General features: G+C 70.9%; 6 protein-coding genes across 6 annotated transcripts; 3 read left to right on the plus strand and 3 right to left on the minus strand.

The window, feature by feature from the left end:
* Nucleotides 1–1352: 1352 nt before the first annotated feature.
* AURANDRAFT_3999 (hypothetical protein) lies at nt 1353–2165 on the plus strand (the record flags this gene model as incomplete). Its single annotated transcript, XM_009035890.1, has 1 exon — nt 1353–2165. A coding segment is annotated over one exon (813 nt), but the record flags the coding sequence as incomplete, so codon positions are not given.
* A 915-nt stretch (nt 2166–3080) lies between these two features.
* AURANDRAFT_62097 (hypothetical protein) lies at nt 3081–5008 on the minus strand (the record flags this gene model as incomplete). The annotated part of the gene is made up of 2 exons (XM_009036398.1): nt 3081–3588; nt 3621–5008. The coding sequence occupies 2 exons, from the start codon at nt 5006–5008 to the stop codon at nt 3081–3083; spliced, it is 1896 nt and encodes a 631-aa protein (XP_009034646.1).
* Nucleotides 5009–5277: 269 nt separating this feature from the next.
* Nucleotides 5278–6294, plus strand: AURANDRAFT_22544 (hypothetical protein; the record flags this gene model as incomplete). Its single annotated transcript, XM_009036028.1, has 1 exon — nt 5278–6294. The coding sequence occupies one exon, from the start codon at nt 5278–5280 to the stop codon at nt 6292–6294; it is 1017 nt and encodes a 338-aa protein (XP_009034276.1).
* A 780-nt stretch (nt 6295–7074) lies between these two features.
* Nucleotides 7075–8793, minus strand: AURANDRAFT_71007 (hypothetical protein; the record flags this gene model as incomplete). Its single annotated transcript, XM_009036397.1, has 1 exon — nt 7075–8793. The coding sequence occupies one exon, from the start codon at nt 8758–8760 to the stop codon at nt 7126–7128; it is 1635 nt and encodes a 544-aa protein (XP_009034645.1).
* A 5141-nt stretch (nt 8794–13934) lies between these two features.
* On the minus strand, nt 13935–14731 carry AURANDRAFT_22001 (hypothetical protein; the record flags this gene model as incomplete). The annotated part of the gene is made up of 2 exons (XM_009036396.1): nt 13935–14231; nt 14354–14731. Coding segments are annotated over 2 exons (675 nt in total), but the record flags the coding sequence as incomplete, so codon positions are not given.
* A 1079-nt stretch (nt 14732–15810) lies between these two features.
* Nucleotides 15811–21342, plus strand: AURANDRAFT_62101 (hypothetical protein; the record flags this gene model as incomplete). Its single annotated transcript, XM_009036029.1, has 5 exons — nt 15811–16413; nt 16439–16987; nt 18059–18129; nt 18176–19276; nt 20178–21342. 5 exons carry the CDS (start codon nt 15811–15813, stop codon nt 21340–21342), a joined length of 3489 nt encoding a protein of 1162 aa, XP_009034277.1.
* Between the last annotated feature and the right edge of the window lie 3625 nt (nt 21343–24967).

Here is a 24967-nt window from a genome sequence, read left to right on the forward strand (position 1 = left end):
GCCCCTCGACGAACGACGCGTCGAACCAGCCGCGCTTGAGCACGGCGCCGCCGCCGTCGACGTCGACGCCGACGCGCCGCAGCCGCTCGGCGACGGCCTCGGGCGTCGCCTCGGCGCCCCAGCCGGCGAGCGTCGCCGCCGTCGCGCCGTCGGCGTCGCCCGCCGCGGGCATGCCTACGGCGGCGGGCGCGCGTTGAATCGTGCCGGTCGCGGACGCCGGGTCGCGCCCTCCCACGAGTCGTAGAGCCAGAGCGTCCGCGCCTTCGCGCGGCCCTCGGCCTCGAACGCGGCGAAGACCTCGCCGACGGCCGCGGCGCTCTCGCCGACGTGGACGCCCGTCTCGACGTAGTCGCCGGGCACGGCCGCCATCAGTACGTGCGTCGCGAGTTCGCGGTAGCGCTCGCAGCGCCCCGGCGCCGTGTCGACGCAGCCGCCGGGCCGCGCCGCCGCGGCGTAGACCTCCGTGCTCCGCGGCGACACGGGCGCGTCGTGCGCGTCGCAGGCCACGGCGAAGGACGTCGTCGCCGCCGGGCCGAGGCACGCGAGGCCGCCGGCCGTCTGCGCCCAGACGCGGAGCCGCCGCGCGGGCCCGCCGACGGGCTGCACCGCGTCGTGGAGTTCGACCAAGCCCGACGCGAAGGCGGCCGCGGGCGAGCAGGCGTAGGACACGTCCACGCCGTCGGCCCAGACGTCCATCGTGAGGCAGAGCTCCGCGCCCTCCGGCAGCGCGCCGAGGCCCTCGACGCGGATGCTGATGTTGTGGAATTTTCTACAGCCGGGCGGGTGCGACGGCTCGCGGAAGACGTGGCCGTCGGGGATGCCCAGCGTTATGGTCGCGTTCGCGTCGAAGTCGCAGGGCGCCGCCATGACCGCGAGTTTACGCTCGACGGCGTCGACGTCGCAGCCCGGTAGATCGCCGCAGCGCCGCAAAGCCGCGGCGCGCGGCGGCTCGGCGAGCGGTTCCGGTAAAGCGGCGCAAACAAGGATGCCAGCCAGCGCGAGGCCGGTGAGGCTGCCCATTGTGCGCGGCTCCGGCGCCGCGGCGACATTGCAAAACAGCACGCACGCCAGCGCGAGGCTGGTCAGGCTGCCCATTGTGCGCGCGCCACCGAGGCTAATATTGACGGCAAGGAGGTACCGAAGCGGAGACTCCCAAGTCATCTGGCTTGCGAATAGAGGCCAGCGCATCGCAGCATCGCAGAGCTCTCGTCGCAGCAGCGGCCAGCGCATCGCATCGCAGCATCGCAATTCGTCGCAGCCATCGCAGCGCGCCGCAGCATTGCACAATGGCACGCACGCGTGCCGTCTTACTCGCCCTGCTCCCAGCCATAACCCTCTCCCTGAGCGCCGTCGCCGCGCCGCGACGCGCGCTGCCGCGGCTCAAGGCCGAGAGCTTCCGCCATCCGCTGGACAAGGACCTCACCTCGCTCGTCCAGAATTCGCCCGTGGCGCTGCTGGAGACCGTCATCAAGCGGGCCGCCGCGCCGCCCGTGGAGCAGATGGTGCGCCTCGACAACCTCGCGAACGCGCTCCGCGTCTCCGAGGACCAGTTCCCCGAGCTCCACGCGTCCTTCCGGGAAGCGCTGCGGATCCTCGGCGGCCTGCGCGACGGCGCCGTGCCGGAGCTCTACGTGCGCAGCGACCCGCGGCCCAACGCCTACACGCTGGCCATGCAGGGCGGCGCGCCGTTCGTCGTCGTCACGTCGGCGCTCGTCGACGGCTTTTCGGCGGCCGAGGTGCAGGCGGTGCTCGCGCACGAGCTCGGCCACCTCGTCTGCGAGCACAGCCTCTGGTTCTCCCTCGGCAACGTCGCGACGGCCCTCGCGCCGCCGCTGCCGGGCCTGGGCGCCGGGCTCGAGGGCCTGCTGCAGTCGTGGCGCCGCGCGGCCGAGTTCTCCTGCGACCGCGCGGCGCTCCTCGTGGCCCAGGACCCGGACGTCGTCAACGCGGCGCTCATCAAGCTCACGTCCGGGTCGTCGAAGGACGTCAACGTCGAGGCCTTCCTCGAGCAGGCGCGCGAGTACGAGCGGTCGCTCGGCGCCGCGAACCGCCTCGTGCGGAGCGCGATGCGCTCGTCGCTCGCCGACGCGACGCACCCGCTCCCCGTGAGGCGCGTCGCGGAGCTCGACAAGTTCGCCAAGTCGACCCAGTACGCGGCGATCATCTCCGGCGGCACGCCCCTGGCGTAATCCCTGTTTTTCGTGTTACGCGCAGGTGTAGAAGCGGAGCTTCCCGTCGTAGGACGCCGTCGCGAGCTGGGGGTACTTCGGGTTGAACGCGACGGCGGCGACCGCGTCCCGCGCGCCCTTGAGCCGCGCGAGCGCGCGGCCCGCGCGGATGTCGTAGACGTAGGCGCACTTGTCCTCGGAGCCGCAGGCGAGGAAGCGCATGCACGGCGAGAAGGCGCAGCGGATCGGGTCGCGCTTGTTCGCGTGCGACGTGAACCGCGCGGCCGCGCCGTCCTTGCGCAGATCCCAGAGCGCGACGACGCCGTCCGTCGCCGCCTGCGCAGGAAACGAGATATTCCACGTCGCTTCAACGTGGGTGTTCCGCGCGCACGCGCTCCGAAAAAAAGCGTCCACGCTTCGAGATCGTTCCGAGAGATGATCGCTCGTCCCAAAATCAGCCGAAACGAGCGGAAAACGGCCGAGAGAGGAACCTTTGAAGTTGGACATGTCGCACTCTTTTCCTGCCCTGGTCGCGGCCGTCGCGAAGACGTCGCAGGTCGACCGGGCGACGCCCGGCGCCGGCGGGCCGGGCGCGGCGACGTCGTGGGCCGGCCGCGCGTGCGCGTCGTCGATGACCCGCGCGCGCCGCCCCGCGGCCGCGTCGAGCACGGACACGCGCCGGTCGCTCGTCGCCGTGACGATGAGGGGCGAGTAGGCGCCGTTGAGGCAGGCGACGGCGTCGAGGCGCTTCGCGTCGCCGTGGCCGAAGGCGTGGACCCTCCGCGCCGCGCCGTCGCCGGGCCCCGCGCGGCCCTCGTCGAGGCCGACGGCGTAGAGCGCCTGGCAGGAAACAAAAAATATTCAACACGACTTCAATGTTTTTTGAACAGTTTCGACACAAGCGTTTGGCTTCTAGAAAGAACATGACGAGAGAAAACGATCCGTCCAAAAATTAGCCAAATCGACGTCGATTTGACCGAGATAGAGAAGTTGCGCTGGACCGGTCCATTCCACCGGTTGTTTCCGGCACAGGTCGAGCGCGAGCTCCGCGCGGCCGTCGCGCGTCCGCGGCGCGAGCAGGAACCGGTCGAGGTAGTAGAAGCGCGCGCCCGCGCCGCCCGCTTTCAGCGCGAGCGTCGGCGCCTCGACGGCGCGCTTCCGGTGGTTCGCGAAGACCTCGGGCGGCGCGCCCTCGTGGCCGCTGCGGACGACCCATTTCCCGTCGTGGCTGAAGGACGCGTGCGTCGGCCGGCCGCCGAGGCCCAGCGCCGTCGCGGCGGCGTCGCTGCCGCGGTGCTTGGCCACGGGCAGGCGGAGCGCGACGGGCGCGCCGCCGCTCGACGTCGCGACGACACAGCGCGCGTCGCTCGAGAACTCGACGCCGAGCAGCGCCGCGGACGTCGGCAGCGCGTAGTCGTGCCTACACCGAGGAGAATTGGGTTCTCTCGAAACGCAAATTGGGACGCCGCGCCGCGCTGGGGCTGGTGCGCGTCGAGGGGCCCGCAGTCGACGGGGTAGTCCGGCGCGTCGTCGCGCCGTCGCGGCGGCGGCTTCGAGCGGCGGGTCCCGGCCCCGTAGCCCGAGGACCGCACCTTGGCGTGGAAGGTGATGGGCATGTCCATGCCGGGCTTGCGCTTCGTCTTGTGGAGCGTGTCGTAGGAGAGGAGCGTCCGGTCCTTGGGCGGCGGCGCGGCGACGTCGGCGCGGAGCGGCGAGTCCGCGGGGAAGCCGCCGCGCGGCGGCGGCGCGAAGAAGGAGAGCGCCGTCTCCGCCGTCGGTACTCGCGCGGCGGCGCCGGGGAGCGTGCCCGCGTAGACCGCGGCCTCGAAGGCGCCCGCGGCGGCGACGCGGACCGGGGACCCGTCCGACGACAGCGCGGCGACGCTCGCGACCTTGTGGAGCGCCTCCACGACGGCGACGCCGCGGGAGACGACGTCGACGGCGAGGACGTGGGACGGCGTCGCGACGGCGAGGCCGCTTTCCGTGAAGCGGAGCGCGAGCGCGCCCGCGGACGTCTCCGAGGCCTCGGGGACGGCTTCGGGCGCGTCCGGCGGCCGCGCCCACGCGGGCTCGCTCGAGATGACCGCGGGCGCCGGCGGCGCCGCCGGCGCCGGCGATGCGGTGGCGGGCAGGCTCTTCCGGAGGTCGAGGACGAGCAGCTCCGCGCAGAAGCCGGAATCTTCTTGCCGCTCGAAGAGCCAGACGCGGCCGTCGCCCGCGGCCGCGGCGACGCGGCCGCGCTCCAGCGCGAGGGCGCGCAGGGGCGCCGCGCACAACACGGCCGACGAGTAGAGGCAGGCGCGTTGCGCGAGGTCCCAGACCTTGAAGGTGCGGTCCTCGCCGCAGCTCGCGAAGCCGCTCCCGCCTCCCGCCTCGAAGGCGACGGCCGCGACGCGGCCCCGGTGGCCCTCGAGGCGCGCGACGAGGGTCTCCGGCTCGTCGCTGCGCACGAGCTCGACGCGGCGCCCGACGCCGACGGCGAGCACGCAGCCGCTCGCGTCGAGCGCGCCGCACTCGGGCGCGGCGCTCTCCTCCTCGAAGCGCGCGACGGGCCGCGCGTCGCTCCGCAGGTCCCAGCTCGCGGCGCCGCTCCGCGACGCGAAGCAGCACACGGGCGCGCCGCCGCGGTCGCCGAGCGCGACGACGGTCACGGCGTGCAGGTCGCCCGCGCCCGCGGCGACGGGTTCGCTGCCGACCCAAACGACGACCTCGGGCACCTGGGACCGCGACGCGAAGGCGCAGGCGACGCCGAGGCGCGACGCCGCGATGGCCGTGACCGTGCTGCCGCGCCGCGGCGCGGCCTCTCGGAGGCGCGCGAGCACGCACGGGTGCGCAGCCATCGGGGGCAGCCTTTGTTCAAAAGAGAAGCTTTGCATGCTAGGCTAGGAGAGGTTAATAGTTAGAGGGCCTACCCGGGGGGTTTGCAACACAACTGATCGCTGAAGAATTGCCGCAGCTCTTCGGCGTCTTGCGTTGGCGGGCTTGCGCGCGCGGGAGGCAACGCGCTGCACCTGGAGCAGTGGGTGAGGCGTGCGAGCATAGCGCGCGAAGCGAGCACACAAAGCATAGCGAGCACAGCGCACGAAGCGAGTACGCAGAGGCATAACAAATGGCGCCGCTCGCCTGGCCGCTGCTGTGGCGCGGGCTGACGACCTGCGAGGCGCTGCAGGCCGAAAAGCAACTCCTCGACCTCGGCGTGGGCGAGGGCCGCTGGCAGCGGTCGGACTCGCGGGCCATCGGCGCGGACGACGACCGCGTCCACTCCGTCAGCGTCCGCGGCGCCGGGACCGAGACGCTCGTCATGGTGCACGGCCTCGGCACGGGGAGCGGCATCTTCTTCCGGAACCTCGGCCCGCTCGCGAGCAGCGGCGCGTGGGGCGCCGTGCACGCCGTCGACTGGCGCGGCGCGGGCCTCTCGGGCCGCCCGGCCTACCCGGCGCGGACGCACGACGACGCCGTGGACTGGCTCGTGGAGGGCCTCGAGGCGTGGCGGCGCGAGCAGGGCGTCGAGACGATGACGCTGCTCGGCCACTCCATGGGCGGCATCGCCGCCGCGCACTACGCGGCGCGCCACGGCGACCGCGTCGACCGCCTCGTCCTCGTGGGCCCGGCCGGCGTCGAGCGGCGGCGGCGCCTCTACGAGAAGGGCGACAGCGCGCTCTATGACCTCGCGTCGCGGCTCTGGGAGGACGGCTACCACCCGGCGGCCGTCGTCCGCGCGCTCGGGCCCTGGGGGAAGCGGCTCGTGGAGACCTACGCCGCGCGGCGCTTCCGGTGCAAAGTGCCGCTGTCGGACGACGAGGCCGCGGCGCTCGGCGAGTACCTGCACGCGTGCAACTCGCTCCCTGGGTCCTCGGAGAAGTGCATGAACCAGCTGCTCGGGCCCATCGCGCAGCCGCGCCAGCCCATCGCGCCGCTCGTCGAGGCCCTCGCGTGCCCCGTGTCCTTCATCTACGGCGAGCACGACTGGATGCAGCCGGCGTCGGGCGCGAACGTCGCGCGGCGGCGCCTCGCCGCGGGCAAGGGCGCGTCCTGCGTCGTCGTCCCGGGCAGCGCGGGCCACTACGTGTTCCTCGAGGACCCGGCGGCCTTTCTCGACGCGCTCCTCCGGCGCGTCGGGACGTAACTTTGAGTGGTTGCGGTTGATGGAGCACTGCAAGCGCCCTCGGAGAGGCACGATGGCTCGTCGGGCTGCCACCCCATGGCTGCTGCTCTCGACGGCGACGGCGAACATGGTTCCCATGTTTTTCCTCGGCGAGCTCATCGTCTTTCCCGACGAGGCGCTGCCGCTGCAGATCTTCGAGCCGCGGTACCGGCTCCTCGTCGCGCGCTGCCTGGGCGACCTGGAGGCGGCGGAGGACCTCGCGGTCCTGTCGCCGTTCGTCGGCGACGCGGACCCCTGCACATTCGGCATCCTCTTCGAACGATTGGGCCGCGGCGCGCGCGGCGTGCTGGCGACGATCGACCGCGCGTCCGTCGAAACCGCGGAGGAGCCCGTCGCGTACAAACTCGTCGCCACGGGCACGCGAGCGCTTCGCGATGGCCAGCGACGGCTTCTGGGAGCGCGTCGAGACCCTGGACGAGGAGCAGCCGCCGCTCGTCCACGCGAACGTCACGCTCGTCGACGACGAGGACGTCGCGGAGGACCCGCCGCCGCGCTGGGAGCAGATCCGGCGGCGGCTCAAGTGGCTCTTCGGCGCGGACGCGCGGGACGCCGTGCTCGCGAGCATCGAGGGCGTCGCGCCGCCGGGGTCGTCGTCGCAGGCCTTCGCGCTCGCGCGCCAGCTGCCGCTGCCCTTCAAACAGCGGTGCGAGCTCCTATCGCTCACGTCCGGCGCGGCGCGGTGGATCCGCATCGCGGACATCCTCCGCGAGTGGCTCCAGGCCGCGAAGCGAGCGCGCCAGGAGCGCCACCCCGAGTTGTAATACAGGCGAGGCGTTGCGCGGCCCCGGGCGCCTAGGTGAGGTACTTGAGCTCGTCGAGGTCGTCCTCCTCCTCCTCCTTCTCCTCGCGGACGGCCTGGCGCATGGGCGCGGAGCGGAACATGACCTGGCGGCCCGTGCGTTTCTTCGGCGCCTGCATGGACCGGGCGATGGATTTGCGGTTGCGCTCCTCCTGCTGCGCGTCCTGGAGCGCCTGCTGCTCCTGGCGCTTGCGCTCGCGGCGCTTCTTCTCCTTGTCCTTCTCCTCCTTCATGATGTACTCCTCGGACATGGTCTCGATGTGGTCCAGCAGCTGCTCGAGGCGCGCCTCGAGCTCCGAGAGCATGAAGAGCGTCGACGGCTTCGAGCCGACGTCGAAGCCGCACTTCTGGTAGACGTCGCGGACCTTCTCGTGGAGCTGCGCCAGGAGCTTCTCCTGGCGGCCCTGGGTCTCGCCGGCCCGCGCCTGGAGCCGCCCCCGGAGCTGGGCGGCCTTGTTCTCCTCCGCGCCGATCTGGAGCTCGAGCTCGTCGATGTTCTGCTTCAACAGGGCCGTCTTGCCGTCCATCTGCTCCTTCGTCGCCTCGAAGTTCTGCTTGAGCTCCTCGAGAGCCTTCTCCGTCTCCTGCGAGTTCTGGATCAGGAACAGGTTCTGCTCCTCGAGCTGGCTGAAGATGTCGAGGAGCTGCTGGGGGTGCTTGAAGTACATGGGCAGCTCCTCGTCGGAGGACGTGAGCGGCTCGTCCTCGAGCTCGGGCGTCGCGACGGGCGGCGGCATCTTCGGCGCGACGGCCTTGGACGGGTCGGCGCCGGCGACGGACTTGCGGCGGCGGCCCGCGCCGTACTTCTTCTTCGGCGCGGCCTCCGCCTCCTCGAGGCGCAGCTGCGCCTCGTACGCCTCGCGCCGCTTCTTCTCGAGCGCGTCGCGCCGCTTCTGGATCCGCGCCTGGCGCCGCGACTCCTGGCGCTCCCGCTTGATGGCCTTTTGCTCGGAGAACCACTCGTCGGGCGTCAGCGAGTCGAGGAACTCCTTGTACTTGAGGCAGTCCTCGAGCGCCTCCTTGTGCTTCGACATGTCCGAGCTCACCATCTGGATCTGCTGGTTCAGCCGCTTGATCTCCTGGACCTTGTCCGTCTTGAGCTTCGTCTCCTTCTCGGCCTTCTTGATGGCCTCGTGGGCCTTCTTGTCGTTCTCCTTGAGGAACGTGTCGAAGCGGATCGCGTCCTCCTCGAGCATCTGCTCCGACTTCTTCAGGGCCTCCTCCTTCATCTGGGCCTTCTCCTCGAGCTTGCGGATCTCCTCGCGCTTCGTGTCGAGGCTCATCTGGACGAGGAACATCTCGCGCTTCTTCGCGATGAACTCGGCCATGTTCTCCTTCTCCTGCCGCCGCTCGTTGACGACGATGGACCGCGCCTCGTTCACCGCGTCCTTGGTCTGGCGCGCGGACTTGGACGCCGCGGCGCCCTCGCGGCCGTCGCCGCCGATGAGCTCCTTGAGGCGCACGGACCCGGCGACCCGCGAGCCCCCCGTCGTCTTCTGCCAAACTTTGAGCTTCCGCTGCTCTTCGCGCTCCTTGGACCGCCGCTTGCGCTCCTCGTCGCGCATGCGGAAGACCTCCTCATCGCTCGGCAGCGTGAACGGGTTCCGCTCCGCCCGCTCCTCGTCCATGCCGGCGACGCGGCGGCCCCCGCGCGACGCGCGAGGTGTTGGTTATGCGCTGAGCGCTGAGGACAAACACATCAACAAATCTTCATCTTTCCCTGCAGCGTTTTTTTCTTGACCTTTTCATCCGATCTGCTTCTGAGGGGCAGCAGTCCCACTCGAGTTCTTTGCCGAGTTGGGCAGTGCACTTCTCGAGGCAGTGGCCCGTCGCTTCGGCGCGGAGTCGCGCGCGCCCCGTCCCCGGCGCGCCATCCCGCTTCGGCGCGGAGTCGCGCGCGCCCCGTCCCCGGCCATCCGGAAGACCGCCTCGGAGCTGCGCCCGCGTCCCGCGGACCAGCTCCCGCCCCGCCGGCAAAGACGGGGTACGACTACATGAACGCGAACCAGCCGACGGAGGCCCAGGTCATGTGGGACCGGCGGCGGAGCTCGCACCCGAAGATCCTCGTCGACGACGTCCTCGGGCTCGCCCCGCGGAAGGAAGATGGCGAGAAGATCAAATACGTGCGGGATCTGGGCCTCCCCAAGGGCATCGGCGACCAGCTCATCGCGTCGACGCGCGACTTCGCCATGCGCTATTGGATCATCGACAACTCAGGCTCCATGAAGGCGCAGTCAGGGCACCGCGTCGTCCGGGGCGCCGGCGGCCGCGAGGGCATGGTGGCTTGCAGCCGCTGGGAGGAGCTCGGCGAGGGCATCAAGTGGCACGCGGCCATGGCCGCCCACCTCCACGCGCCGACGGAGTTCCGCCTCCTCAACGCGCCCTCGGGCTTCGCGGGCAAGACGGTCGCCTGCGGCTACGGCGACGGCGACTCGGAGGTGGAACTGGTCGACCGCATGATCCAGAGCGAGCCCGACGGCGCGACGCCGCTCTGCCAGGCCATCCGCCAGGTCACGGCGGAGATCCGGTCGCGCGAGGCGTCGCTCCGCGGCGCGGGCAAGCGCGCGGTCGTCGTCATCGCGTCCGACGGCGCCGCGTCCGACGGCGACGTCCACGCGGCCCTGCGACCGCTGAAGTCGCTGCCCGCCTGGGTCGTCGTGCGGCTCTGCACGGACGACGACGCGGTCGTCCAGTTCTGGAACGGCGTCGATTCAAGGGCATCGACATGGACGTGCTCGACGACCTCGCGGGCGAGGCGGCGGAGGTCACGGAGGCGAACCCCTTCCTGACCTACGCGGCGCCCATGCACCGCCTCCGCGAGTGGGGCACGTCCGTCAAGTTGTTCGACCTGCTGGACGAGCGCAAGCTGGCCATCGCGGAGCTCCTGCAGCTCGCGCAGCTCATCTTCGGCGACGCGGCCGACGACCTGCCGCGGCCGGAGCTGGACTACGAGGCCTTCGCGCGGGCGCTGGACGACGTCCAGAAGAGCGTGGGCTTGGTGTGGGACCCGCTCCGCAACCGCAACCGGCCCTACTTCGACCTCAAGAAGCTCCACAAGTCCTACAGCGACGAGAGCTCCTGCTTCGTGATGTGACCGACGATCTCCTCCTTGGGCGGCACGGACGTCTCGACGTGGGCCTTGACGCGCCGGAGCACACGTGCGCGCAAGCTTCCCCTCCTTCTCTGCCCGCTGTGCACTGTGTGTTTCCCGATAGTAACACTTCGAACGACGCCCGTGGGCGGCGCGCGAAGTAGTTCGCGAAGTCGAAGTCGAAGTCGCCGCTTGCCCGGCAAAAGTGCAACGGCGGAAGTAGTAACACTTCGAACGACGCCCATGGGCGCGCGAAGTCGCACGCACGCCGCGGCTTCAGTGCAACACCGGAAGTATCCGCCAGCACCCCAAGGTTGGGTGATGATGTTGGCCAGCCAGCCCTCTCCCTGACTGCGCCGGCCCTCTCCCTGATCGCGCGGCAGAGGCAGCCCTCTCTCTCATCACATAACAACCAACATTCACCCGGACTAAAGCGTCCGTTCCCATGGAGGAGCGCGCGCAGCTCTTCGCCGACGAGGCGGCCACCACCAAGCTCGAGGACGCGCCGTCGCCGAACCACGAGAGATGGCTCGGGCGGCGCGTCCTGCTGCTCGCCGCGGCGGCCCTGAGCGGCCTCGCGGCGGGCGCGCGGCTGCGGCAGCGCGGCGACGGCATGGCGACGCTCGCGCGGACGCTCGTCCCGCGCGGCGGCGGCGGCGGGCTGCGGCGTAGCAGGGGCCGCGACGACGACGACATCGTGTACTGCGACTACGACGACTATCTGGTCACGGCGCCCGTCGACTGCGTGCCGAACAACAACATGGGCGCGTGCCCCTGGTGCGACATCAACTGCGTCAGCGACGACGCGCAGGACCGGCTGCCGACGTGCCACTGGTGCCTCGTCCACTGCGCGACGCCCTTCACCTACGCGCCGACGACGGGCAGCACGGCGATCCCGACGAAGCTGCCGTCGAGCGTCCCGAGCTACGCGCCCACGTACGACCCGACGACGTACCCGACGAGCCTGCCCTATCCCGCGCCGACGAAATATCCCACGGGCGGGCCCTCGGCCTACCCGACGGCCTACCCGACGCTCTCGCCGACGACCGCCGACCCGACGGGGGTCCCGACGGCCGCGCCCTCCTACGTGCCGACGAGCGTGCCGACGGCCGTGCCGTCGTCGCGGCCGACGGGCGCGCCGAGCTACGCGCCGACGACGCTCCCGTCGAACGCCCCCACGCCCGCGCCCACGGGCGCGCCGTCCTACGCGCCCTCGAGCGTCCCGACGGCGCCGCCGTCGAACGCGCCGTCGCGAGCCCCGTCGAGCCTGCCGTCGACGACGCCGAGCACGCCGCCGAGCCCGTCGCCGTCGCAGATCCCGTCGACCCTGCCGTCGATGAGCCCGACGATGATGCCGTCGACGTGCCCGTCGCCGCTGCCCACCGTGGTGCCGACGCCGGAGCCGACCTACTGCCCGACGAGCATCCCGACCGCGGCGCCGACGGCCGTCCCCCTGCCGCTGCCCACGGCGACGCCGTCCCGGGTCCCGAGCCCGCTCCCGTCGCCCGGTCCGACGCCGCTGCCGAGCATGCCGCCCACCGGCGCGCCCTCGCTCGCGCCGGAGCCGCTGCCGACCGTCGCGCCGAGCCCGACGCCGACCGCGAAGCCGAGCGCCGCGCCGTCCGCGTCGCCGTCGCTCGCGCCCACGTCCGGGCCGACGGTGCCGCCGACGAGCATGCCGTCGCCGCGCCCGACGGATGCGCCCTCGCCGAGGCCCACGGACGCGCCCTCTTTAGCGCCCGAACCGAACCCCACCGTCGCGCCGAGCCCCCGACCGACCGACGCGCCGTCCGCGGCCCCGGAGCCGCTCCCGACGCCCGCGCCGTCGCCGAGGCCCACGGACGCGCCCTCGCTGGCCCCCGAACCGAGGCCCACGGCGCCGCCGAGCCCCCGCCCGACCCTCGAGCCGACGTACGCGCCGACGACGCGCGCGCCGACGTACGAGCCCACGCTCAAGCCCTCGGGCGGCCCGAGCTTCCCGCCGACGGCCCCGCCGAGCAGCCAGGCCCCGACGAGCGGCTACGTCGTCGCGTTCTGCGAGGACCCGACCATCGACACGTGGGCCGTCCAGAGCGGCGACTTCGCGTACGACCAGTACTTCGAGGGCCGCGGCTGCTGCATGCAGAGCCGCGACGAGGACCACGTGTCCATCTACGGCTCCACGGACAAGTACGGCGACGACGAGACGTCGCTCTACACCTACGTCGCCTACAACGCGACCGCGTCCGCCAGGGCAGGAAAAGGGTGCGAAATTCCCAACTTCAAAGGCTCCTATCTCGGTCGGTTTCCACTCGTTTCGGCTGATTTTTGGACGAGCGATCATCTCTCGGAACGGTCTCGAAGCGTGGGCGCTTTTTCCGGAACGCGCGCGCGCGGAACACTCAACTTGAATCGACGTTGAATCACCCTTTTCCTGCCCAGGCGTCCGCCGCGTACCGCGTCTTCATCGTCTACATCCGCGTGCAGCGCTGGGTGGAGAAGGCGACCTACTTCGACGACCAGGAGGGCTACGCCTGCAAGGTGAACACGGAGTCCAGCGGCGACACGGCGACGCTCGTGCTCCGGGAGTACGACGGCGGCGAGGACCACGCGGGCTACACGATCGACGAGAGCGACAGCTTCACGTTCAACGTCGACACGTGGTACAAGCTCCACATCCGCGCCAAGGGCAAGAGGCTCTACTGCTTCCTCTACTACGTCGACGAGCCCAACGTCATCGTCGCGGAGGCGTCCGGCACGGACAACACGTACTCCTCGGGCTACATCGGCGTCGGCTCCTACCGCGACGACTACGGCCCCCACTACTGGGGCTACATCCGCTTCGACGGCACGCCGCTGAACGACGACGATTAAATAATGTATTTAGGACTGCTTGCCGTAGTAGTGGTGGTTCTTCCAGTAGGCGCAAGCGGTTTGGACGGCCGCGTCGTCGTTTAAAGCGAGCGTCGTGTCGAAGTGCATGACCTGGGACGTCTCGCCCGTGAAGGGCGCCCAGTGTGGCATGATGTCGCCGTTGCCGTCGTTGGGGTCGCCCGTGCGCGCGAAGGCGAAGAAGATGCGCGTCATCTTCGACGCGAGTGCGACGTCGTCGGCGTCGCCGCCGGCGTCCGCGAGCGCGGCCGTCGCCGAGAACACAAAGGGGATGTCGTCGGCGTGGTTCGCGTAGTTCGTGCCGCCGACGCCCCGGTCGAAGGAGTAGACGTAGTTGTTGGACCCCATGGCGGCGCCGCGGCGGAGCGCGCAGCGCATCGACTGGTCCGTCTCGACGGCGACGCCTCGCACGTAGCTCTTCGACGCGTCGCCGCGCGCCGCGTAGCTCGCCTGGGGGTAGTGGCTCTTCAGCAGGTCGGCGGCGTCGCCCGCCGCGAGCGCGTACTCGTTGGCGACCCAGGTCGAGAGCTGCTTCGCGTTCGCGGAGTTGCCGAGCGACGACGCGTCGAAGGTGTTGGCCTCGTCGCGCGTGCAGCCCCCGAGGAACTGGACGCCGTTCAAGCCGTTGGCCGCCAGGAGCTCGTTCGGGTAGTCCGCGAGCAGGACGCCGTCGACGGTGGCCTCGAAGCAGGCGGTGCAGGAGACGCCGTTGTACGCGCTGAGCAGGTCCTCGGGCGACTTCTGCCGCATGCACTTCGCGTCCGAGCAGCCCGCGTTCGAGAGCAGGGTCGCGTAGGCGGACTCCTGGTCGCTCAGCGCCACGGCGGCCCAGTCGGAGAAGCTGCCGGACATGCCGATGGCCCGCTGGAAGAGGCCCCTGGCCTTTGGGGCCACGACCAAATTCCCGACGGACGCGCCGCCGGCGGACTGGCCCGCGATGGCGACGTTCGCCGGGTCGCCGCCGAAGCTCGCGGCGTACTGTTTCACGAACGCGACGGCGGCGATCTGGTCCTCGAAGCCCCAGTTGCCCGTCGCGTTCGTGTCCGGGTCGCGGATCGCGTCGGAGCCCGCGAAGCCGAAGACGCCGAGGCGGTACTGGACGACGGCGATGACCGGCAGGTCCGCGACGCCGCTGGCCTGCAGCGAGAGGATCGCCGCGGACCCGTTGAGCCGCGCCTCCTCTGCACCACCGTTCGTGAAGCCGCCGCCTACCAAGTGCGACGGGGTCGGATTTCTTCACATCTTCAGGCGAAATTCACGCGAAAAAAGACTCCTGTCGCTCGACGCTGGCCGCCGCCGTGGATCCAGACGAAGACGGGCGCGGCCGACGCGCCCGAGGGCGCGTAAAAGTCGACGAAGAGGCAGTCCTCGGACGTGTTCGTGATCGTCGGGCTGAAGCCCGACGGCTGGGCGCAGGACGCGTGGAAGGACGTCGCGTCGCGCACGCCGTCCCAGGCGCTCGGCGCCGCCGGCGACCGCCAGCGCATGGCGCCCTGGGGCGGCGCGGCGAAGGGCACGCCGTGGAACTCGCGCACGACGCCCAGGGCCGCGCCCTGAAGCTTGCCGAGGCCGTCGAGGGACACGACGAGGTCGTCGGCGACCGCCGACGCGACGAGGGAGAACGCGAGTGCGAGCATCATGCTGGGGCAGCGTCTTCTGTCCATTCAGAAGGAATCACTGGTTGCGAGTTGCAGTGGATATCCCGTCGCTTGAACTTTTGCAAGCCAAGACAAACTTTGAAGAAATCCTAGCTTCTAGAGGGCTAGAGACGGTGTCTCCGCAGGAGTATTTCAGCGGCCGATGATGGAATCTCCACCTTAGAGGGCCCCGCGCTCCGCGAATATGAAGGGACGTGCAACGATCCCAGTGGCTTTGAGGTCCGCAAACATGTGGGTGAGGCACATGAAAAGACGCGACATCCGGACGATTGCGAGGCGACGCAAACGGGCAGCCCCAGGGGGTGGAATGAGGCGCGGCAGCTTCCCCCGACCCGATTTTCGGTCCCCTTCGAGTCACAGAGCGTCGGGAATCGTTCGTCATGGGGGCGACCAGATGCCCTCGCGGCAGCTCTTCGACTCGAGCCGATTTGATCGAGATCACCTCACCGCCTCCGGGAGGGGCGCGGCGCCGCGGGCGACACGGTGCTCACCGCGCAATACATGAGGCGAGCTGTGCGACCAAGCCCGGACAGCCCCCTCGGGAGGGACATTCCAGGGGGTGTTTCCTCGAAGTTGGTCGCACAGCTCGGACCTCAGCACTAATGCGAGCCCCTCGTCGGTCGCCCCCCGCCGATAACCGCCGTTCTCGTCGTCCACGGGCTGCCCCGACGCGAACTAACTTGCTCCCCATCGACCGATGGTCTTTCCCGAGCGACTCGCAGCTGGGCCCAAGGCGCGACATGGTCCACAGACCGAGCGCCGCGCCAAGTCCTGGAAACGCTGCATCGCGTGCCAAAACCTGGGCGAGGCGGCCTCGAGTCAACCAAGTGATGTCACGCCGAGCGTCAACTTGGCAGAGTATCGACTGCAACTCGCAACCAGTGAATCGCTCAAAACGGCATGTTGACATTCAACCACTGAGGCTGCCCCAAAAAAAAATTATGGCCGCCGTGCCAGGTAGCCTTCGGAGAAGATGAGGTGATGCCAAGTGGCCCTCGGAGATGATGCTCCTCCCATTCGCGCTCCTCACCTTGGCAGCAGCGGACGGGCCCTCGGAGATGATGCTCCTCCCATTCGCGCTCATCACCTTGGCAGCAGCGGACGCGACCCTCGGCGTCGCGGAGTCGCTGCGCGGCGGCGTCTGGCGCGAGGCGCTCAAGGACTACGCATCGATCGCGCGCGAGGAGCGCAAGAAGGGCGCCAAGGGCAAGTACGTCGTCGCCTTCGCCGACGACTACGGGCTGGGCAACCGCGTCAACGTCGTCGTCAGCTCCCTAGCGCTGGCCGTGGCGAGCGGGCGGGCGCTCGCCATCGTCTGGCCGCGCGTCGACTGCCGGCACTCGCACCGGGAGAACTGCGACCCGACGTCCGTCGACGACCTCTTCGTCGAAGCGAACGTGAGCTGGGGTTTGAACAAGCACATCGCGCCGCACGTCGTCAAGTGCCGCGACGACCGCGACCGCAAGCGCAAGACGCTGGACCGCTGGGCCATGGCGGACCCGAACGACCGGAAGACGGCCGACCACTACCGGAAACTCGACTTCGACGCGTCCTGGCGCGGGGACGACCGCGTGCTGTGCACCTACGGCTATTTCTACTGGGGCTGGGCGCTCGCATCTCCGCGGTCGCTGGAACCTGCACCCGACGAAGGGCGGGTCGCCGTGGGTCGAATTCGGCGCGTTGCAGGACTGGCTGCTCGCGCCGTCGCGCGCGGTCGCGAAGCGCGTCCACGCCATCCTCGGGAAGGAGACGTGCGACGTCGGCGTGCACCTGCGGCGCGCCGACGACCGCGTGCGAGGCGCGAACGTCTTCAACCCGAAGTGGGTCGCGGTCCTGGAGGCGCAGCTCGACGCGTTACCGCGCGACGCGCGCGTCTTCATCGCCGCGGACCACGAGTCGGCCCACACCAAGGTCAAGCTCGTCGACGTCGTGCGGTCCCGCGGCGGCGCGCTCCTAGGCACGGACAAGGCGACGGCGAACCGCGACAGCGACGGCGGCATCTACGACGCCCTGGCGGAGAACTACGCGCTGTCGTCGTGCGGCGAGCTCCTGCCGCGGGGCACGGGCGCGTCGACGTTCCACGACATGGCCGTGGCCCGCGCGGCCTTCGAGCAGGCCTGGAACGACTCGCGGACGGCGGCGTTCGCCGCGCGGCACAAGGACCACCCCGCGCGGCCGCTCATCAGCCCGGCGCTTTGCGCGGACCTCCAGCCGCCGGAGAACCGGAGTACTAGTGTGTTATGACGCGTCGTCGACGAAGGAGAGCAGGCCGGCGAGCGCGAGCGGCAGGTCGGGGAAGACGGCCGCGCAGCGCGACCCGTCGGCGAGGACGCCGCCCGGCCGGGCCCCGTCGGCGGCCGCGAGCGCCGCGTGGCCGAAGGACCGGTCCGCGAGCTCGGCCTCGCAGCGGACGCCGTGGGGCGACGACGTCACGAGCACCGCGGCGCGCAGGTTCGCGGCGGACGCGGCTCCCAGGTCCGTCCGCGCGTCGCCGACGAGCACCGCGTCGTCGGCGCGGATGCCGAAGCGGTCGAGCGCCGCCTCGAGGAGCGCGGGCGACGGCTTCGGCGCGGGCGACCCGTCGTCGAGGCCCGTCGCCGAGAGCACGACGTCGACGTCCACGGCTCGCCGCAGCGCGCCGTGGACGGCGTCGAGGGTCCGCGCCGACAGCAGGCCCTTGCGCCGCGCGCTCTGGTTCGTCACGACCGCGACCGCGTGGCCCCGGGCCTTGACCGCGGCGACGGCGTCCGCGACGCCCGGCAGCAGCTCGAAGTCGGCGACGTCGACGACGCCGGGCGACCCGACGTCGCGGTTGAGCACGCCGTCGCGGTCGAGGAGGAACGCCCACCGCTTCTTGCGCGCCGCGAAGCCGCCGTAGTCGTCGTCGCTCGTCGGCGCGGTCCACCCGTCGAACGCGCTTTCGAACGCTTGCCTCCGGTCCGCTCGATCCTCCTCGGCCCAGCCGCGCTGCGTGGCGTCCATGGAGGCCCAAGTCCGCGTCTCGTCGACCGTCAAAAAACACCCGATGCAAATCTGGCCATCACCAAAAGTTGGGCTGTAGCGGCAGATGCGATTGCACGGGCGCTCCAATGCGCCGCCGCTCGAGAGGAGCAGCGCCGCGAGAATGACGGCGGCGCGATTCATGCGTCGCAGCGCTACGACCAGTCTGCGCAACAGCAAGGCGCTAGCGTCGCGCTATGGCTCCTAACCCACCGACACGGCTCATCGTCCACGGCAACAAACGTCAACAAGGCGTCCTCGAGGATGTTGAATATGGCACTTTAGACGGTAATTGGTAATTACTAGGTAAATACAAGAACGATGGCTGGCTTCCGACACGTCCTCCTCGCCACGCTCGCTTCCCATGTCGCCGGCGAGTACGAGCTTGGCGTCGGCGGTTTGGTCTATCGCCCCCTGAACGAGGCCGGACAAGTTCCCGCCCTGGAACCCGGCGCCCATCACACTCGCGAAGCTTAACATCGACGAGGCGTCGGTCTCCGTCGCGGGCTGCTCCCACGCCGGGGACTTTGCGCACCAGTTCCACGTCGCCTTCAGCCAGACCGTGAAGAACGCCTGCGTCTTCAGCGGGCAGCCCTTCCACTGCGCCGTCCAGGCCTTCCAGGGCGAGGACCAGGTCGTCGCCACGCCCGAGTCGTCCGTGCCGTACTGCGAGGGCTGCGCGGCGGGCATGACGCTGGCCTATGACCACTGCAAGAACCACCCGCAGCACGTCGACGTCGGTCGCCTGCCGGACTACCCGAAGCGCGCGTGCGGCCAGAACCCCATCAACCCGCACCCGCCGCCGGGCTGCATCGACCTGACCGGGAACTTGTCGGAGAGCCGCGTCTTCCTCTTCCACCCGTCCATGGACCAGTGCTACCTGGACGGCGCGGTCGCGAACACGGCGGCGCTCTATTCGATTCTCGTCGCGGAGCCCCAGAGGACCGTGAAATTCGTCGACGTCCAGCCGTTCCCGCACTGCCTGCCGCAGAACTCGACGCCCTACTGGGGCAACTCGTCGGAGCCGTCGGGCTACGACGGGCCCGGCGAATGCCTGAAGCACATCTACGGCCACGAGACGCCGCTGGCGCCCGTGAAGAATTGGACGACGGCGCCGGGCGCTTTACAAAACAACACGTACGTCTTCGACCAGCTCGAGTTCATCGAGCGGGACCCGGACCTCAACGGCACGGGAGTGGGGCCCGCGGGCGCCATCTATATCCCCACGGCCTGCCAGGCCGGCGCGGCCGCGTGCAAGCTGCTCCTGCTCACGAACGGCTGCGGCGGCTCCGTCGCGCCGAATCTGTCCAGCTCGGACTGGGACTTCGCGCGGTGGGGCGAGTCCAACGACATCATCCTGCTCAAGGCCTGCGTCGGCGGCCACGTCGACGTCGACCGCTTCCCGAACAGCTACGAGCTCCAGCGCGGACTTTTAGACGTGTACGGGCAGACGGGCCTCGACTACTCGAAGCAGTTCGCGCCCCACATGCGCTTCGTCTACGCCGTGCTCCAGCGCGTGCTCCGGTGTCAAGTGAGTTTTACCTAACGACCGACGCGGCCCCGTCGCGCGCGTAGCGGTAGCCGAGCCGCGCGCCAAAACGGCGGAGGGCGTCGTACGCGGGCGACGCCACGAGCAAGCTCCGGAGGTGGCTCGTGTTGGCGCTGCCGCTGAGGTGGCTGGAACGCCGCTTCGCCTTCGCCGTCCAGCGCGCCGTGTCGTGGCCCGCCAGTTCCCGCCGCACGGGCCGCGCGCACTCCTTTCGATCGAACCCGACCTGCGTCAGAAACGCCGCCGTGAACGCGCCAAAGCCATTCGGGCCCGCCAGGTCCTCGAGGCGGAACGTCGCGCCGGGCCGCTTCTCGTGGAAGCCGACCATGGCCGGCAGCGCGCGCCGCAGCGTCTCGTCCGCAGCCATCTGGAGCCCGGCGCGGACCGAGGCCTTCTTCAGGCGCGGCGCGAGCGGCGGCCGGCCGAAGGTCGGCTCCTTGCCGCCCTTGTGGTACAGATAGGTCGACACGACGAGGGCCAGGGGCTCGCGGACCATGTGCAGGACCCGGACGCGGCCGCGCGCCGCGGCGAACGCGGCGTCGACGCAGGAGTCGTTGCACCGGCTCGCCGGCAGGTACGTGTAGGCCGTCTCGCAGCCCGAGGCCGACGCGGCGAAGGCGCCGACGTCGCGGAACGGCAGCTTCGCCGTCTTGATGCCGCAGGCCCGCTCGAGCGAGACCATCATCTTCTGCGCGAGCACGGTCCCGGACTTGTGGTGCCGCACGGCGAGCGCCGGCCCGCCGTTGCACCCGCAGCGCGGCGCGCACGGAGCGATGGCGCTCGCGATTGCAATGGTCGACAGGAGCGCACATCCCAATAGAGCCATGCTGCCCACTGCAAGAATAGAGTTTCAAGAAAGATTCAAGAACCTTCGAGGCCGGTGGGCAGCCCATTCGAAAACATGGAGGCGAAGGGCGAGGCCAAGTCCGAGGCCGGCGGCAAGGCCGAGGGCGGCGGTCCGCCGAACACGGTCGTCATCAACCTGCTGAACTTCGCCATGCGCGTCGTCCACGAGGAGATGGCCGGCTTCTTCGACGACCACTGCTCGCTCTGGGACTACGGCGAGGAGGAGCTCAAGGCCATCATGGCCGGCGGCGGCGAGACGCTGGAGCAGCACGCCATCTTCACCAAGTACCTCGAGCTCATCAACGGCCACCTCGACGGCTTCGCGCGGTCCGCGGGCTACACGTCCGCCAAGGACGTCTTCGAGGCCGTCGAGGCGGCCGTCGAGCACGACAAGAAGCAGCGGGAGAAGATGATGGCGGAGATGAACACCATGTTCGCCCAGATGCGCCTCAAGGTCAAGGAGAAGGAGGCCAAGGCCGAGGAGAAGGAGGGCGCCAAGGGCGGCGACGACGGCGACGACGGCGGCGCCAAGGCCGAGGCCAAGGGCGAGGCCAAGGCGACGGCCCGGGGCAAGGCCGGCGGCCCGGGCCTCACGCTCTTCTCCCAGCCCATCGGCCTCGAGTACCTCCTCGATAGCGTGCTGAACCTCGCGGAGTACGAGACGCTGCGCATGATGATGATCATGAAGGCGCGGGAGCGGCGCATGTACCGCCAGCTCGCGGAGCGGGGCGAGCGGCGCCGGCGCCTCGCGGCGGCGCGGCGCGAGGACCTCGTGGCGGGCTGCCCACCGCGCGTCGTCGTGCAGCAGTACGAGGCGCTGAAGGCGCGCCTCGCGGAGATGACGCCGCACCGGAAGGACCTGCACGAGGAGCTCGACGCGGGCATGGCGTCGGCGAAGCTCGAGGACGACGCGGACCGCGGCGGCGCCGCCGACGGGACCTGCTACGACTACCCCGTCGACTTCCTCGTCAAGGTGTCGTCGCCGACGGCCGCGGAGGCGTTCAAGGCGACCGCGGAGCGCCTCCGCGAGGACCGCGGCACGCACGTCGCCTACCTCGCGGCCATCCACGACCACATCGACGCCATCCACGACAACATCGAGCAGTGCATGCTCGCCGCGCGCCGCGACCCCGTCTCCGGGGGCGCCGCGCCCGCCGCGGACGCCAAGGCGACGCGCGCGGACGCCAAGGGGTGAGGGCCGCGCGTCGCCCCGCGCCCGCGCGCGCTTACGCGTCCGCGACCCTCGCGAGGAGCGGGCCGAGGCCGACGGGGGCGCCGTCCGTGAGGACGAAGAGCTTCGCCGGCGGCGGCCGGCCGGCGAGCTTCGCCTCCGCGAGCGCGACGCCGACGCGGTCCGTGAGGGAGCTGAGCGCGATCCAGGGCCAGCACGCGTCGTAGCCGCGCCGCGCGACGACGAGGTCGCCCGCGCGCAGGCACCCGACGATGGTCCCGCCGAGGCCCGGCCGGTCGCGGATCGCGACGCGCGGCTCGTGGACGACGCGGTACAGCGCGCGGCCCTTGCGCCGCGCGCGGTCCGCGACGCCCGCGCGCTGGTCCGCCCAGAGCCGGGCCCACATGGACGCCGTCGAGCCCGTCGCGGCCGTCTCGAGGACGCCGCGCGCGCCGGCGTAGTCCACGGACGCGAGGCCCCGCGACTCGTCGCCGCGGCGGCGCCACCACTCCGCGTGGACGCGCGCCTCGCGGTTCCGGCGCGCGCCGCCGCCGCCGTCGTCGTCGGGCCTCGCGTGGCCGCTGTTGTAGAGCTTAAAGGCCGCGCCGCCGACCTTCAACGCGAAGAAGAGGAGCGGCGCGACCTCGTCGCGGGGGATGGAGCACGCGTCGCACTGCACGAGCACGTCCGCGGCGAGCCGGCCGTCGCGCCGCACCGCCGCGCGGTACGAAGCGATGGACCCGAAGTAGAGCACCTCGACGTCGTAGAAGTAGGCCGCGAACGCGCCCAGCGCCTCCGGCGGGTCCTCGCGGTAGATCTCGTCGACGAGCACGACCGTCGACACGGCGAGGCGCTTCCGGAGCCGCCGCACGACGTCGAAGTCGAAGTAGAGCAGGCCGCAGCCCACGGACGCGTACACCAACCGCCGCGCGGCGACGAAGGACCGGAAGCCGCCGCGGCCCGGCGCCGGCCGCTGCGGCGCGGCGTTGTCCAGGATTTTTAACGCGAAGCTGCCGCGCACGGTCGGGTTGCGCAGCCGGTTGCAGCCGCACTGCGGGTCGCCGCATTCCGCGAGGCACGCGAGCGGATTCGGAGCGCCGCACCGGAGCCGCTCCGGCGGCCGCAGGGCGCCGCGCCGCTCGTCGAGGTCCCAGCCCGCGTCGAGCGCCTCGTCGAGCAGTCGCCGCTGCGCCGTGTGCGGGCCGAGGTCCAGCGAGGCGACGGCCGTGCGCGGCTCGGGGCTGGCGGGGGCGTCCTTCTCTTTGAAGAGCGCCGCGTGCACCGTCTCCTCGCCCAGGTCCACGAGCGCGTCGTCCTCGGGGTCCGGCGAGCCGACGAGGCCCTCGGCGAGCGCCGACATGGCGAGCGAGTAGCAGCCCCCTTAGCCCTCGGACTCCATGCTCTTTGTCAACGAGGCCGACGGTGAAGCCTCGCTGCCGCGGCGCCGCTGCGCTTGAGCTTAGCGAGCTGCTTGTGGCTGTGCTGCTCGCGCGCCGCGAGGAGCGAGCGGCCGCCCAGCAAGGGCGCGCGCGACACCGCGAGGAGCGAGCATCCGCCCATCGAAACCCTCGCGCGCCGCTGAACAAAGCACGCCGCGCGCAGCGAACCCGTCGCGGCCCGCGTCCCGATACCCGCGAAGGAGAGAAGCACATTAAGCCGGCGGCCGTGAGGACCTTCGGGTCGATTCGCGTTCGTGACTATGCCTTGAGTCAGTGCTATATGAACTCGCGTGGGTTCCCGGCGCGCCGCCCGTGCGCCGAAAGGCGTCCGGCGGCGCGCCGATTCGTCCGCTCCGCCGATTCGCTCGACGCCGCGGCCGAGGGCCCGCGCGGACATCCCTCCTCTCAGGCGTTCCGAGCGGCGCGGCCGCTTCCGTTTCAGCGCAAGGAGGGGCCCTCGCCCCGCGCGCGCGCGCGCCGCGGCCGTAAAACACGCCGGGCGGCCGTCGCAAAAATATTAATTAAGTCCTCACATGTGCACGGCGAGCACCTGGAGCTCCGCGTCCGCGTCGTCGACGCGCGGCGCCTCGGCGTCCTCGTCGGCGTCGCCGCGCTTCGCCTCGACGTCGTCGCGCGTCGGCGCGGGCGACGTCGTCGAGCCCGCGCCGGGCCCGTCGAAGGCGGGGCCGAAGCCGTCCTCCGGCGGCGCGTCCTCCGGCGCGGCGTTGAAGGCGAACTTGGAGTTGAGCCGCGAGAGCGACCTGCGCACGGAGTCGAAGCCGTCCGGGCTCATCGACTCGGTCGCGGTGCCGACGAAGCTCGCGGAGCGCGCGAGGCCCGAGGCGCCCGCGGTGCCGACGTAGCTCGCGGAGCGCGTGATGCCCGAGACGCCCAGGTCCCCCAGCTTCGAGATGTTCTTCTCGAGCTCGAGGTCCTCGGCGGCCTTGGCCACGCGCGCCTCGACCCGGCGCAGGACCGTGATCGCGACGACGAACGCGACGATCATGAAGAGGATGAACCCCGATACGACGACGGCGCTGACGTTCGTGCCCTTGCGCCGGCCGCCGCCCGACGAGCCGCCGACGATGCCCGTGCCCAGGATGAACTGGGCGAGCACGGGCAGGAAGTCGCAGGCCTCGCAGAACATCGTGTCCTGGAGGAGCTCCGGGATGAGGAGGAACGTCGCGATGAGGAGCGTGACGGCGACCTGGCGCCAGCGGACGATCCAGTGGAGCGTCACGTGGGGGTCGTGGGCCTCGACGTCCTCGAGCACCGTCGCGCGGTCGTAGACGCGCTCCGAGAGGTACGTCGACTCGCCGAGCTCGGGCATCGCGCGGAGCAGGTACGCGAGGGGGCTGTCCGGGAAGTCGGAGTCCGCGCGGTCCGGCGCGTAGGGGAACCGCTTCCGGTGGATGAAGTGGGACAGGCGGTGGCCCACGACCCAGGGCAGGATGACGAAGATGAAGGCCACGCGGAGCGTCTCGACGATCGCGAACTCGAAGAAGAGCGCGAAGAGGCTGTCCTCGATCCACGTCCGCGTGTTCCGCGAGCCCCAGGCCGTCGCGCGCTGCAGCAGGTAGGCGGCGCAGAGCAGCAGGCCCAGGACGACGACGGCCCAGGTCGCGTAGTACTCGCGCGGCGTCGGCGGCTCCGGGCGCCGCGGCTTGTGCTCGTCGTACGCGAAATACGACCGCACGTAGATGCGCCACTCCGTGTGCGTGAACCACTCCGTGCGCGCGAAGATGAGCGTCTTCGCCATGCGCCGCTCCAGCACGTGGGCGCCGCAGACGGACTCGAGGGACTCCTTCCAGAGCCGCGCGACGACGCGCTGCCGCGCCATGACCGCGCGGACGTTCTTCGTGTACCTCGCGGGGTCCCTGTGGAAGCCCCACTTGTGCCGCAGGCGCGTGGCGAAGCCCCGGAGGGCGCCCACGGCGTGGAAGAGGCCCCGCGCCTCGGCATCGGACGCCCACGCGTCGAGCTCCGCGAGCCGCGCGAGGACGCCCGCCTCGACGCGCGGCCGCTCGCGCTCGACGGCGGCCGCGTCCATCTCCGTGACGTTCACCTCCTCCTGCGTCGCGAAGATCCAGGCCGCGGCCTGCTCCTCGACGTCGTCGATGTCCGAGAGCAGCGCGGACAGGCGGCTCGCGCGCCTCGACGGCGCCGCGGACGGCGGCGAGCGCGAGTCGGGCGCCGCGGCGCCCGGCGCG

The sequence above is a fragment of the Aureococcus anophagefferens genome, assembly GCF_000186865.1.
Source record: "Aureococcus anophagefferens unplaced genomic scaffold AURANscaffold_4, whole genome shotgun sequence".
NCBI classification, from domain to species: Eukaryota; class Pelagophyceae; order Pelagomonadales; family Pelagomonadaceae; genus Aureococcus; species Aureococcus anophagefferens.